Below are 13055 nucleotides of genomic sequence, written 5' to 3' on the forward strand. Positions count from 1 at the left end.
ACACACACACACACACACACACACACACACACACACACACACACACACACACACACACACACTAAATGTAACTACAATAACACGGATAACTAAGAACTGAAGTACTGCTTGAGGGCCACAGCTGTGGTCGATATGACCTTGGAGTCAGTCTGCTCCTTTGCATTAATCTCCATATTTACCGTACAGACATGAGTGGTTATGGTTCTTTGCATCTAACTCGTTCAGAAAGCAAATAAGTGGGCTTTCCAAAATGCCAAACTATGCCTTTAAATCTATAGTTTGGTGACCGTTCAGGGTAATAATATCAGGGCCTCTCGGACTACGGAAGGAGGGAATAGAAATGGCCGGAGTGGAACAGACGGATGCTGTGTGCATACGGGACAGTAACGTTTAACCGTGGGGGAAAGGGGGAGTGAAGCCTCCAGAGGAACGTTTATTGTCGAGCAGACCTCTGTACGTCAACCAGCAAACACTTGCGGGAGCAGAGGTGGGGGCAGGTGCTCGTTCTCCACGTTATCGGAGTCGAACGCCGACGCCGACGCCGCCGAAGTCGTCGACCCGCTGGCCTCGGTCGCAGTCGGGTTTTGCGTCCCCGGTGGGAAGCTCTCCAGAACGCTCTGCACCTTCTGCTCCACGTCGTCCGTCCAGTCGATGAGGTCGCCCTCCAGCTGGCGAGCCTTCACCATGACCTGCTCCTGTCTTTCCCCGAGCCCGTCCAGCAGGTCCAGCCGTTGGTGGACCTGAGTCGTGCTGCCTGGGGGGCAGGAAGTAGCCCCGGTGGACTGTGGCCATTGGGGGGATGCCTGGCCCGACATGTAGCGCTCAAACTCCTCCGAGCTCAGGTTCAGAGACTGACCGTCCAGCTTCTCGATGAAGGCCACCGCACAGCACTGGGGAAAGGGAGGTGGAGGGTTATTCATAGATCATCAGTCTGTGGCATCAGGTTCACTCAGATTACATTGTTGGAGAGTTGAAATGTCTCAACCAATCAGTTTTAAAACGTTGACCTTGAGACGTTTAATGTGAAATTGATTGGAGAACACTTACATAAATATGACACCATAAGAACAGCCGCTGAAGCTGCAACCAGGGTTCCCGCTCTTTTCTAGAGATAATTGTAGCTTGATACACTAATATGTTCCCATCTTTGGTCTGATTTAAAAGACGTGCAGTCGAGGACGTTAACTTCCATTGAATCCTCTCGTATACGCTTAGAAATTATGACATTTATCAGAGAATAGTATAATAATAAAAACTACCGCAGTTACAGGCCATCAATTACTAATATTTATATGAGGATAATGAAATGTACATTAGTCTCAGTTGTGGCCACTAGTAAACTTCATGCGCAACCATTTAAGATGAAGTGAGGGTAGGAATGTGAGAATTAACCGATTTTAGCTTAATGACGGTGAAAATATATCACAGTTACATTACGTTGCGGTTTCATAAAATAACATTTGCATAATCGCGAGTACTATAGAGGGTATGATGTCTATGGTGTCCTGGTTCCTGCATAGTTGCCCTGTGAACAACTATCTTGCGAGACATTTGTGTGGGCAGGAATACTCCTCTCATGCAAGTCAATGAATACGTGTGAGCCAGCTTGTTTTGTGTGTGAAGGAGTCGTGTCGACCACCTAAAGCACTGAAACATGTCAGAGGGAAACGGCTTATGTCTGCCAAAAAGAAAGCCTTAAATCGGCTGTGTGGGAGCATTTAGGATAACTAGCTAATGGAGGCCGTCTATGCTCGACCAACAAGCTGAACATTTACTAAATTCCAGGAGTTAATTTGTGACGTTTTGCAGCTCTTCTTTTCGACTTTGCTACCAGAGTGAACAACAGCACAGTGAAGCAAGAGCTTTTCAAAATAAAGCCACAATCTATGTTATGCTACACAAAATGTCAACATGTCTTGCAGCTACATTGTATCATTGCTTATTGAGACGGCTGTTGGACTTGGAACTCAGATGCTTCTCACATGAATTGCTATTTGACCTGGAATGATGCAAACATCTGACATGTGGATCATGTTATTTACACTCAGTGGCCAATTAAAAAAAAGGTACTCTGATTGAAATAATTGGGATTGCCAAAATAATAGAAACACCCGTCAGTATCGCAACACAACTTCCGAAGAAATGTGGAAACATCGAGACTTCGATATATGCTAAACCACATAAATGCAAGCATGAACTCATGTCCTCACCAGATTCGTGAAGTAGTAGCCATCCTCTCCGGTCATCAGTCGGCTCGGGTTGCTGAAGCGGGTGATGTACTGGATGTTGGACTGCAGGCGCGGCGGGTTTGCTTTCAGCACAATGTAGATGAGCGTCGGGAGGAAGTCATCTGCAGATGCAGCCTCTTTTTTGCTGATATTGATGGCGTTGAAGATGTGCTTGCTGCAACGAGTGATGCACGCCAGCTTCTCCTTGGGCACGCACTTTGAATCCATTTCAATCACGTCTGAAATGATGCAGAGAGATTTAAAAAGAAGAAGAAATAAATGGTTTTATCTGCAAAATCTTACTGGATCTCTTCTGTCCAAATATCCGACCATAGCCGTCTGAAAAACAATGAGACTTACCTGTTATGGCTTTGACTACACTGTCTGACGACTCAGCGATCTCCTCGTCGACCGGAACACACAGCATCTCAATGGTGACCCAATGCAAGGCTCTGTAATGGAACATCATAACCATCACAATGGAAGTCAATCGGCTGAAGTTCTTCGAGCTGCAACTGTATTTTCTTGTGCCAAGACCGAATGCAGAGATATCCATGATCACCAAATTTAAGCATAGCGTCATTTTGTTTGCTAACCTGATTCTCTTCTGAATGGCCAAGTCTTTCTTCTCATCGTCTGTGGACTCGGGACAGAAGACCTCCTTGTAGAGACGAGTCATCATGTACTTTTCTACTTCATCCATTACGCTCTCCACATGTTCTGACGAACCTAGCAACAGAAGCACAAAGATTAAAAAGGTACACAAATTGAGCATGTATGTTTGTGAATAATCGCACGACACAACGAAACGATAATGAAATTCGTTGCAAACTATTTTAATAATCGATTTTTAGCGATTCGTTGTTGCAGCCCTAATACACACAGGAAGTATATATATACACATACATATATAAATAAATGAAAACACGTGTATATATATACACAGCCTATTTTGCATGTTTGTGTTTTTATTTAATTTCTAATTATTATTTATTTATAATTATTAAATAATAATAATAAAATAATAAATCATATTTAAAAGTCAAAAATAGGCTGTATATATACACCACATCAAAACAAAAATTCTTCGGATCTACACGATTCACGTGGATGACCTATTTTGATTTAATAACGCAGAATTTCGCCGAAAGGTGACAAGTTTGCAGGTATGGACATTAACTGATCATATTCTTCATAAGAGTTAAGCAGTACCTTTGAACTGGGTGTGGAGGCGGTCTGATAGATTCTGGTAGAAGTCCTGTACACACTCAGACAGCTCATCAGCGCCCATGTCCTGAGCAAGAACAGGAAATCAACAACTCAGAGCAGATTCAATTGAATTTCAGCTTAAAAATACACTAACAAGCGCAGAGTATCAAATATCAAAGTCAAGCCCAACTATGAGAGTGATTTATTAAGAATAATTGTTTTAATGTTATGTTTAAATGTAGCAATTACGTGACCATTTCAAATGTCTGACAAACTGTAAGTCTGTTGCAATGACTCTGGGAGCATATTTCCCCATTACATAGTTCACTTGAGACAAAAATGTGCGACAGTCAGCATCTCACTTGGAAGTAAACCATATTTCCGTAACTGCTGAACGATGGTTTGCGGTGACAATGTCGTGCAAACAATTAAATTAGCATTTGAGTTGGAGCAATAATTAAAGCTCATTTTATTCAGTGATTGTGATGTTAAAAGCAATAAATCAAGACAGGTGTTAATGAACACCATCACAAATAAACAACGGTGGAAAGTACACTGATATGAACAGTATTGGTTCCAGTGTATGAATGTAATTAAAAAACACCATCTTAAACTAAGCCAGAAATAAATAATGTATTACATAAGAATGAAATGGTTCCTTCAAGTTCAAATCACCCAGAAACTAACGTGATCCCCTTTAGCTCACCCGCTTATAGACCATGCTCTCAGTGAAGGCCCGGCACTGCTTGAAGATCTCCCTGCCGGACTTCAGGGGCTTGAGAAAGTCAATGAACTCTCGTGTTGCATGGTCACTGTCCACAGAGGAGCGCTGGCCGGCAGAGGAGCTGGAGCTCGGGCTGGACTGAGACTCAAAAGGAGTGCCTGGGGGAAGACATTTTATTACATTACATGTCACAACATTTAACTTTACTTTCATCAAAGCTTCAAACACTGAAAGCATTTTCACCAAATACCCACATGCTGCGCACGAATCATCGTATTTCAACCGTGACGGTGTGTTGGTTATCACACTACACATCTAGGTACGTGATTGCATTGAAAACACAAACAGCTACAATTTTGGCAACCTCAGTCTGGTTTTGTTTCTTACTATTTGTACTCCTCAAAAGGCAGAAAAACACTTTGGGCAAAACAGGCCGAAAATAAGCAGGATGGATATAAATATCTCTCCCACTTGATAACGACAAAATAGATCCTTTAACACAAGAACAGCAATGAAAACGTAAGCCATTTATTTATCAATCCATTATTTTGTGATTGATAAATGGCTTGCATCGCTTTCAGTTGAGCATGTACCTTTTTTGATGTTTTTGTGGAAGCAGTAAAAAACTTTGTGACGGTGTTTACTTTGCTGGACTTTTCCTTCGTCTTTCTTTCCTCAAACTTGCTGAAGGGTGTGACGGCGGGCTGCGGCTCGGCCTTCGGATGTCTGCTTGCATAGGCTTCCTCTTCCTCTCTCTGCAGCCTGCGGAGGAGGGAGAGACAGCTGTCAGATGGACAGACGGTAAAAGGAACAAAAGACACGGTGCTTCCCTGTTAGTAATGCCCATTGTACCCAGAGATGGATTAACCAACGGGCCTACCGGGCCCAGGCCCAGGGGCCCATGAGCTCAGGGGGCCCCTGGGCCTGAGCCTCCGCGCGTGACGTCGCTGTGATTAACATTGTATTGATATGAATATGATGATATGACACGATGCGCCGTAGCCGGTATATGCTGGGCTTAAGTCATTCATGTCAGTAACAGGGCCCCAATAGTCCTACTGAGGGATGGATTACCGAACGAGCCTACCGGCACCAGGGGCCCGTGAGCTCAGGGGGCCCATGAGCTCAGGGGCCCGTGAGTTCAGGGGCCCGTGAGTTCAGGGGGCCCGTGAGCTCAGGGGCCCGTGAGCTCAGGGGCCCGTGAGTTCAGGGGGCCCGTGAGCTCAGGGGGCCTGTGAGTTGTTTTTTTTTGCGGGTGGGGGGGGGGCCCTTGACACGTCCAGGCCCAGGGGCCCGTGGTTTCTTAATCCGTCCATGATTGTACCCAGGACGAAAGAGACACAGACAAACCTCTCAGCAAGTGCCCAGTCCTCTTGAATCTGGGTTTGCTTCTCTCGCTGATTTTCCTCTCGCCAGCACTTGGAGCACAGGCCCTGCCAGCCGGTGTTGCCATAAAAACCACATCCTTTTGTGCAAAGCAGCTCTGATTGGTCCAGATGGATCCCACGCCGCTGGCTCATCATCCTTCACCAGTGAGGAAGACTGTTTCGTGCAACGAAGAAAAACAGGAAACTGCATCAATCGTAACAGTGAGAGCGAAACACAAGCGAATTGACCGACACGGTAACGGAGAGGCTCATTAATCAAAGAGCAGCGTTGACTCGTCACGTCGCTGCTCTCGAGTCTAAATCCCGTCACCGTGTATTATAGCATTGTCCAAAACATCACAGTTAATCAAGCCCCCCCCCCTCTCTTTCAGTGATTACTGACATATCTTCTCAAAGACAGCTTCTCTCTGAATTACTAAAATTTCTTCACACCGCAAAGATTACTCAAAAACGCGAAATCAACAAGCTAATGTGCAGCTAACAGCTAGCTAGCTGTCAGTGTTCACAGAGCTAATCTAGTAATCTAATCTATCTGGATTCACGCTGTCATTGAAGATGCTGCCGATGGGATTAATAGTGTGTCGACATACTCTCTCATTCGCAACGTCAAGAGGGTGTCGAGTCACGTTTTCCTCGCTCCTGTCTCCTGTTGGGGAATGTTTACATGGGCCGAGCCTCTAGCTTTGTCCCGCAGCCATTTTGTCTGTCAGCTGTTTCTTCTTTGTGTTTTGTTCCAAATCAGGTTAACCGATGAGTTGTCGCCCCCTAGCGGTAATGTTACCACATTGCAATAGCCCAAGTTATACTGGAAATAAATGCCGTTAATTACATAACCCTTTCAACAAGACCCAAGTTTAAATGTGTTATATATATATATATATATATATATATATATATTGTACACCTCTTTGTAATCCACTGGTCTACATTTATTTGACAACTTTAGTTTAAAACGTATATTCTCATTTAATAAAAGTCTGCTGCACTGCAGTTTTGAGCAAATTAGAGTGACCTTTATTTTTCTCCGTCCCGATGTGCGCGCACACGCCGGCATCGGAGCTCTGCAGCGCGCGAGACAGAAAGCCGAGAAGTGTTAACGCGACACGTAGAGACAGAATGACATGCTGTAGAGACGATCAATATCAGATTGCTCAAGTACGCAAAGGCGCGAAGTAACACAAATGGCATTACGCATTGTTGATTATCTTCGCGCATGCGTACCTGCATACCAGTTATGTGGACCCCTGAATATATATCACAGGCTTTTATTTTGACTTTCATTTTAAGCACTTCCGTTCGATCGTTTTTGGTTTCAGACAGAAACGGAATACACAAGTGTTTTTCCGTGTTTCCGTTTTTGGTTTCAAACGGTAAACGAAGAAACCACGTTATTTCCGTATTCCATATTTTGAATGAAACGAAAAAACAGACGAACAAAACCTACGTGGACAGACGAGGTCACCATGGAAACATTGTCACATGACATGTATGTTCTCTGGTTCTGTGACGTCGCTAGTGACGTCACGGACCACCAAAACAGAGTTTATGTATAGAAGTGACTTCCAGCAGGAATTTGTTCTGTTAATTGGCAGAAACCCCCACCACGACGTGTGGTAAGAGAGGTAATGGGGTGTGAGATTCACAGAAAGGGTGGGTGGGAAGGCGATTCTCGAATCGCCAAGGTCCAAAAGATAAAAGAGGAACACAAATGGAATTCATTTCTTTCATAAAGAATTTTAAGAAATTAAAAACGTGTTCAAGTGCGTTGTCTTTTTGAATGCATTTTTATTCCTTTTTAATCGTGGATGTATAACAAAATGTATTTGCAGAAGTATTACAGTAATCATCCCCAATAGTGTAGTCTTTGTTTGTTTAAAAATTGCAAATGTAGCGTTTTGACACAATTACATTTCTTTTGTTCCTCTTTTTTTCCGCTTTCACTTTTGAACCGGAAGTCTTGGAAACAATAAATATGTCATTCTTGGACCAGATGAATCGACCCATATAAGCCACACCCATAGGTCGTTTTAATTCTATTTTTAATTGTTTGTCATTAGTGTTATTTTGTTGCTGCTTTTCCTACAGAGTGGGAGCAATCATCCCCACATTTGGTCCAGAACATCCTGGACTTTTTTATTTGAGATGCTTCATTCAGTTTTGCTTTAGCTGTCCCTCTGAGTTTTTTTCTCAAATGCTGGGCTCAAGGATTACAGCATATTTACTTTGTGCTTTTGCGACCACATTAGATATGATGTCTGAGTAACCATGTTGTTTAGCCACGAGGTAGCGCTGCAGCAGCAGCATCTATACATTTATGAATCTGACTGTGAGTGTGTGTGAGAGGGATGCTACAGCCAACTAAGCATTACATTTGAACAATGTGACGGTGATGACTAATAATTAGGAATATCCTGGTCACGGTGGGAGTCACGACACTTCCTGCACAGCCTCTGAGATGCCGTGGAGTCTGTTGTTGTTGTTCAGACGATGTTGGTTGTTGTGTTAAACTGACTGCTGTAGGAAAATGAAGTGGGTGCTAAATGTGAAAATGAATCTGCAAGCTCCAGGTATCGCAACAGGCAGCACAGGGTCAAGAAATGAACTGCTTTGTGTGTTTATTTTCCTTATTTGGGTGTTATTGTGCCTCCAGAAAAAGTAAAAAAATAAATGTAATACATCTTCTAATACCTGAGTTTTATTATCCGTTTCATTTGCTCGAATGATTGAACCACCAGTCCTACAATTAACGCAAACCCCATTTATATTTCTATAGGTACTGAGATATGTGGGTTCACTTTCTACGGTTATTACCTTCGCCTTGAAAATGCGGAAGGTTATGTTTTGATCGCCGCGTATTTATTTGTATGCGTGTTATTCGCCTAACTCAAAAAGTATTAAACCGAATCGCATGAAATTTGGTGGGATGATGTTATTATCCGATTTTGGGATCGATCGGGTCAAAGGTCAAGGTCATGAAAAGGTCAACATCTTCTTGAATCGCATGAAATTTGGTGGGATGTATGGTTATTATACGGGAGCATTTGATTAGATTTTGGGATCAATCGGGTCAAAGGTCATGGAAAGGTCAAAATCTTCTTTTACCATTTTTATCCAATTGGCATGCAACTAATGCCAACATGTTCATAATGCAATGCCCAATCTTGTGATATGCGAAGGTATGCGCTCTACCGAGTGCCCATTCTAGTTATCCATATTCGTTGAATCAAAGGAAAAAATATCTTTTATGACGAAGCAGCATCACTCTTAGAAAAAAAAATGACGGATCTTTAAAACATGATGAATGTGTGAATAACTTTGTATGTTGCCCAGGAATATGACAATAAACAGGAAGTTGAGAAATTAAAAAAGGCAGGTGACTTGAGAAAAAAGGTTTTATTGGACCACCTGATCATTATTCTGGGTTGTTTCCCAAAAGACACAAATGGAAATCACCATTCATATTGGATAAACAACAACCAGCTTACCGTCTACCAGACTAAGAGCAGGATAAATTATGAAAAGGAAATAATTACATTTAAGGTGCCCTGATAACTAGAAACCATGCATTCTAAATGTGAAGGTAACACATTTATGGATTATCACAAGGCAGCAGTAAGCAACCACCTGGGAGACAGTTGGTTGTTTTCTGGCAGTGACAACTTATCGGGTCACGACATGGGAGGGAGGGCGCGGGATCTCGCTACGCGCAAAGACGCAAAATCCAGTTCCTAATCCAATTCACCGTTACATGCCGCTATAATCGAATTATCAACCGGATCGGATCGAGTTATCCAGGGGTGTTAATCGGATCGTAGTCGGACCGCACATAGTCGAACTAAGGTGTTTACATGAAACGGATAATTCGATTTCAGTCCGACTAAGTCAGTTATTCGAATGCATGTAAACGCACTGAGTGGGTCAGCAGCTTCTGCGGTGTTCGCCCAAGAAACAGCAGAATGAGGTGAAAATATAAATATGATAACAGCAACAACTCTGCACAGACACATTACTTTGATTAATCTATAGTATGAACTGTGTCGCATTAAACAATGCAACGATAACGTGACAAGTTGATTATTGCTGTGTACACACACACACACACACACACACATATCATATATATACATATAATATAGATATAAATACATATCATATATATATGAATATTAAGATTCCTGTAGTCACCAGTGTCGCTAACATATCCAGGATTATTTTTTATTATTTATATTTATTTATTAATATTCTTCTAACGTTACCCTGTTATGTGTTTGCGTCATAGAACACTGTACATACGAATATACTATAAGTATCTAGAATACTAACCCCAAAACTGTGACATTAGACAACCCTGTCAAGGTTTTGAGTGCTGTCTGTAAACATGTGATTAATTTAATAAAGGCATTCAGATTATATCATACTTTCGATTTCCTTTGCAGATTCCTTATATAATTTAGATCTACCTTTGTTAAGGTATGACATATTTTTCTCACAAGCCAGTCAGAGCAGACTGGGCTTTTTCTATAGGGAGGTTTAAAGAGACAGGTTTTAAAAAGTAAGGCATTTAAAATGTTGAAGCAGAAACCCCAAATACAACTATAACCTGAGATTGAGCATATTGGGTCCCCTTTCAAATCCCGTTGCATCGTGCATGACAACAAAACTATAATTTTTTTTAAAAACTGTGTGTTGTTTTAATTGACTAATCCATCGTGAATGATAGGAAATCACAAATAAAACTTTCTTGCAGTTTCTACTTTACATGAATGTATCCTGTAATGGGACGAATTTCTCATCGTTTAATGGAATGACAGGAAAATATTTACATTTTGTTGTCAATCTGTTTGCACAATTAAACTAGAACGGGCACTCGGTAGAGCGCATACCTTCGCATATCACAAGATTGGGCATTGAGTTATGAACATTTTGGTATTAGTTGCATGCCAATTGGATAAAAATTGACCGTGCTATGGTAAAAAGAAGATGTTGACCTTTTCATGACCTTGACCTTGACTTTGGACCCGATCGATCCCAAGGTCTAATCAAATGGTCCCCGGATAATAACCAATCATCCCACCAAATTTCATGCGATTCGGTTTACAACTTTTTGTTACGCTTACAAATAAATAAATAAACCAGAATGGGCACTGTAGAGCGTAGCCTCATATCACAAGATTGGGCATTGAATTATGAACATTTTGGCATTAGTTGCATGCCAATTGGACACAAATGTATCGTGCTATGGTAAAAAAAAGATTTTGACCTTTCCATGACCTTGACCTTGACCTTTGACCCGATTGATCCCAAAATCTAATCAAATGGTCCCCGGATAATAACCAATCATCCCACCAAATTCCATGTGATGCAAGAAGATTTGACCTGTTCATGACCTTTGACCTTGACCTTTGACCCGATCGATCCCAAAATCTAATCAACTGGTCCCCGGATAATAAACAATCATCCCACCAAATTTCATGCGATTCGGTTCAATACTTTTTGAGTTTTGCGAATAACACGCATACAAATCAAAACATAACCTTCCGGCATTTTCAATGCGAAGGTAATAAATACACGCGATCAAAACATAACCTTCCGCATTTTCAATGCGAAGGTAAACATGCTGCTGGAAATCCACGGTCAAGTGAGCCGCCGCTTGAAATGTACTGCACCTCTATTCATGGTGTTACGGTACAGAGGTTTATACTGCCAAAGAGCACAGAGAGAGAGACCATTATTACCTTTGCATTGAAAATGCCGGAAGGTTATGTTTTGATCGCCGTGTATTTATTTATTTATTTATTTGTATGCGTGTTATTCGCAAAACTCAAAAAGTATTGAACCGAATCGCTTGAAATTTTTTACCATAGCACGATACATTTTTGTCCAATTGGCATGCAACTAATGCCAAAATGTTCATAATTCAATGCCCAATCTTGTGATATGCGAAGGTATGCGCTCTACCGAGTACCCGTTCTAGTTTAAGCAATGATTTGCCCAATTTGATAGAACAAGTCAAAAACAACATTCATTTGGAATTAATGAATTAAAGACTGTAAAATCTCATAAAAATAACCATGGAAAAAGCAGAGGTCCTCGTGAACAACAAACCAGTGCTTATAACCTTTTAAAGATATCCTTTAATAACAGATCGATCGGGTCAAAGGTCAAAGGTCATGAACAGGTCAAAATCTTTCGCAGAACTCAAAAAGTATTGAACCGAATCGCATGAAATTTGGTGGGATGATTGTTTATTATCCGGGGACCAGTTGATTAGATTTTGGGATCGATCGGGTCAAAGGTCAAAGGTCATGAACAGGTCAAAATCTTTCGCAGAACTCAAAAAGTATTGAACCGAATCGCATGAAATTTGGTGGGATGATTGTTTATTATCCGGAGACCAGTTGACTAGATTTTGGGATCGATCGGGTCAAAGGTCAAGGTCAAAGGTCATGAACAGGTCAAAATCTTTCGCAAAACTCAAAAAGTATTGAACCGAATCCCATGAAATTTGGTGGGATGATTGTTTATTATCCGGGGACCAGTTGATTAGATTTAGGGATCGATCGGGTCAAAGGTCATGAACAGGTCAGAATCTTTCGCATAACTCAAAAAGCATTGAACCGAATCGCATGAAATTTGGTGGGATGATTGTTTATTATCCGGGGACCAGTTGATTAGATTTTGGGATCGATCGGGTCAAAGGTCAAGGTCAAAGGTCATGAACAGGTCAGATCTTCTTGAATCACATGGAATTTGGTGGGATGATTGGTTATTATCCGGGGACCATTTGATTAGATTTTGGGATCAATCGGGTCAAAGGTCAAGGTCATAGAAAGGTCAACATCTTTTTTTTTTACCATAGCACGATACATTTTTGTCCAATTGGCATGCAACTAATGCCAAAATGTTCATAATTCAATGCCCAATCTTGTGATATGCGAGGTATGCGCCCACTAGTTTAAGCAATGATTTGCCCAATTTGATAGAACAAGTCAAAAACAACATTCATTTGGAATTAATGAATTAAAGACTGTAAAATCTCATAAAAATAACCATGGAAAAAGCAGAGGTCCTCGTGAACAACAAACCAGTGCTTATAACCTTTTAAAGATATCCTTTAATAACAGATCGATCGGGTCAAAGGTCAAAGGTCATGAACAGGTCAAAAATCTTTCGCAGAACTCAAAAAGTATTGAACCGAATCGCATGAAATTTGGTGGGATGATTGTTTATTATCCGGGGACCAGTTGATTAGATTTTGGGATCGATCGGGTCAAAGGTCATGAACAGGTCAAAATCTTTCGCAGAACTCAAAAAGTATTGAACCGAATCGCATGAAATTTGGTGGGATGGTTGTTTATTATCCGGAGACCAGTTGACTAGATTTTGGGATCGATCGGGTCAAAGGTCAAGGTCAAAGGTCATGAACAGGTCAAAATGTTCTTGAATCGCATGAAATTTGGTGGGATGATTGGTTATTATCCGGGGACCATTTGATTAGATTTTGAG

At 41.5% G+C, this 13055-nt stretch overlaps 1 protein-coding gene across 1 annotated transcript; it reads right to left on the reverse strand.

Annotated features, from left to right (window-relative positions):
• LOC130210594 (rab5 GDP/GTP exchange factor-like) lies at positions 1-6229 on the reverse strand. The gene is made up of 9 exons (XM_056441030.1): positions 6140-6229; positions 5512-5703; positions 4756-4923; positions 4144-4321; positions 3441-3522; positions 2825-2957; positions 2589-2680; positions 2211-2467; positions 1-890 (listed from the first exon to the last, which is right to left on the reverse strand). Exons 2-9 carry the CDS (start codon positions 5682-5684, stop codon positions 459-461), a joined length of 1515 nt encoding a protein of 504 aa, XP_056297005.1. The 5' UTR covers positions 5685-5703; positions 6140-6229; the 3' UTR covers positions 1-458.
• Positions 6230-13055: the final 6826 nt, after the last annotated feature.

Source organism: Pseudoliparis swirei, chromosome 20 (assembly GCF_029220125.1).
Source record: "Pseudoliparis swirei isolate HS2019 ecotype Mariana Trench chromosome 20, NWPU_hadal_v1, whole genome shotgun sequence".
NCBI lineage: Eukaryota > Metazoa > Chordata > Actinopteri > Perciformes > Liparidae > Pseudoliparis > Pseudoliparis swirei.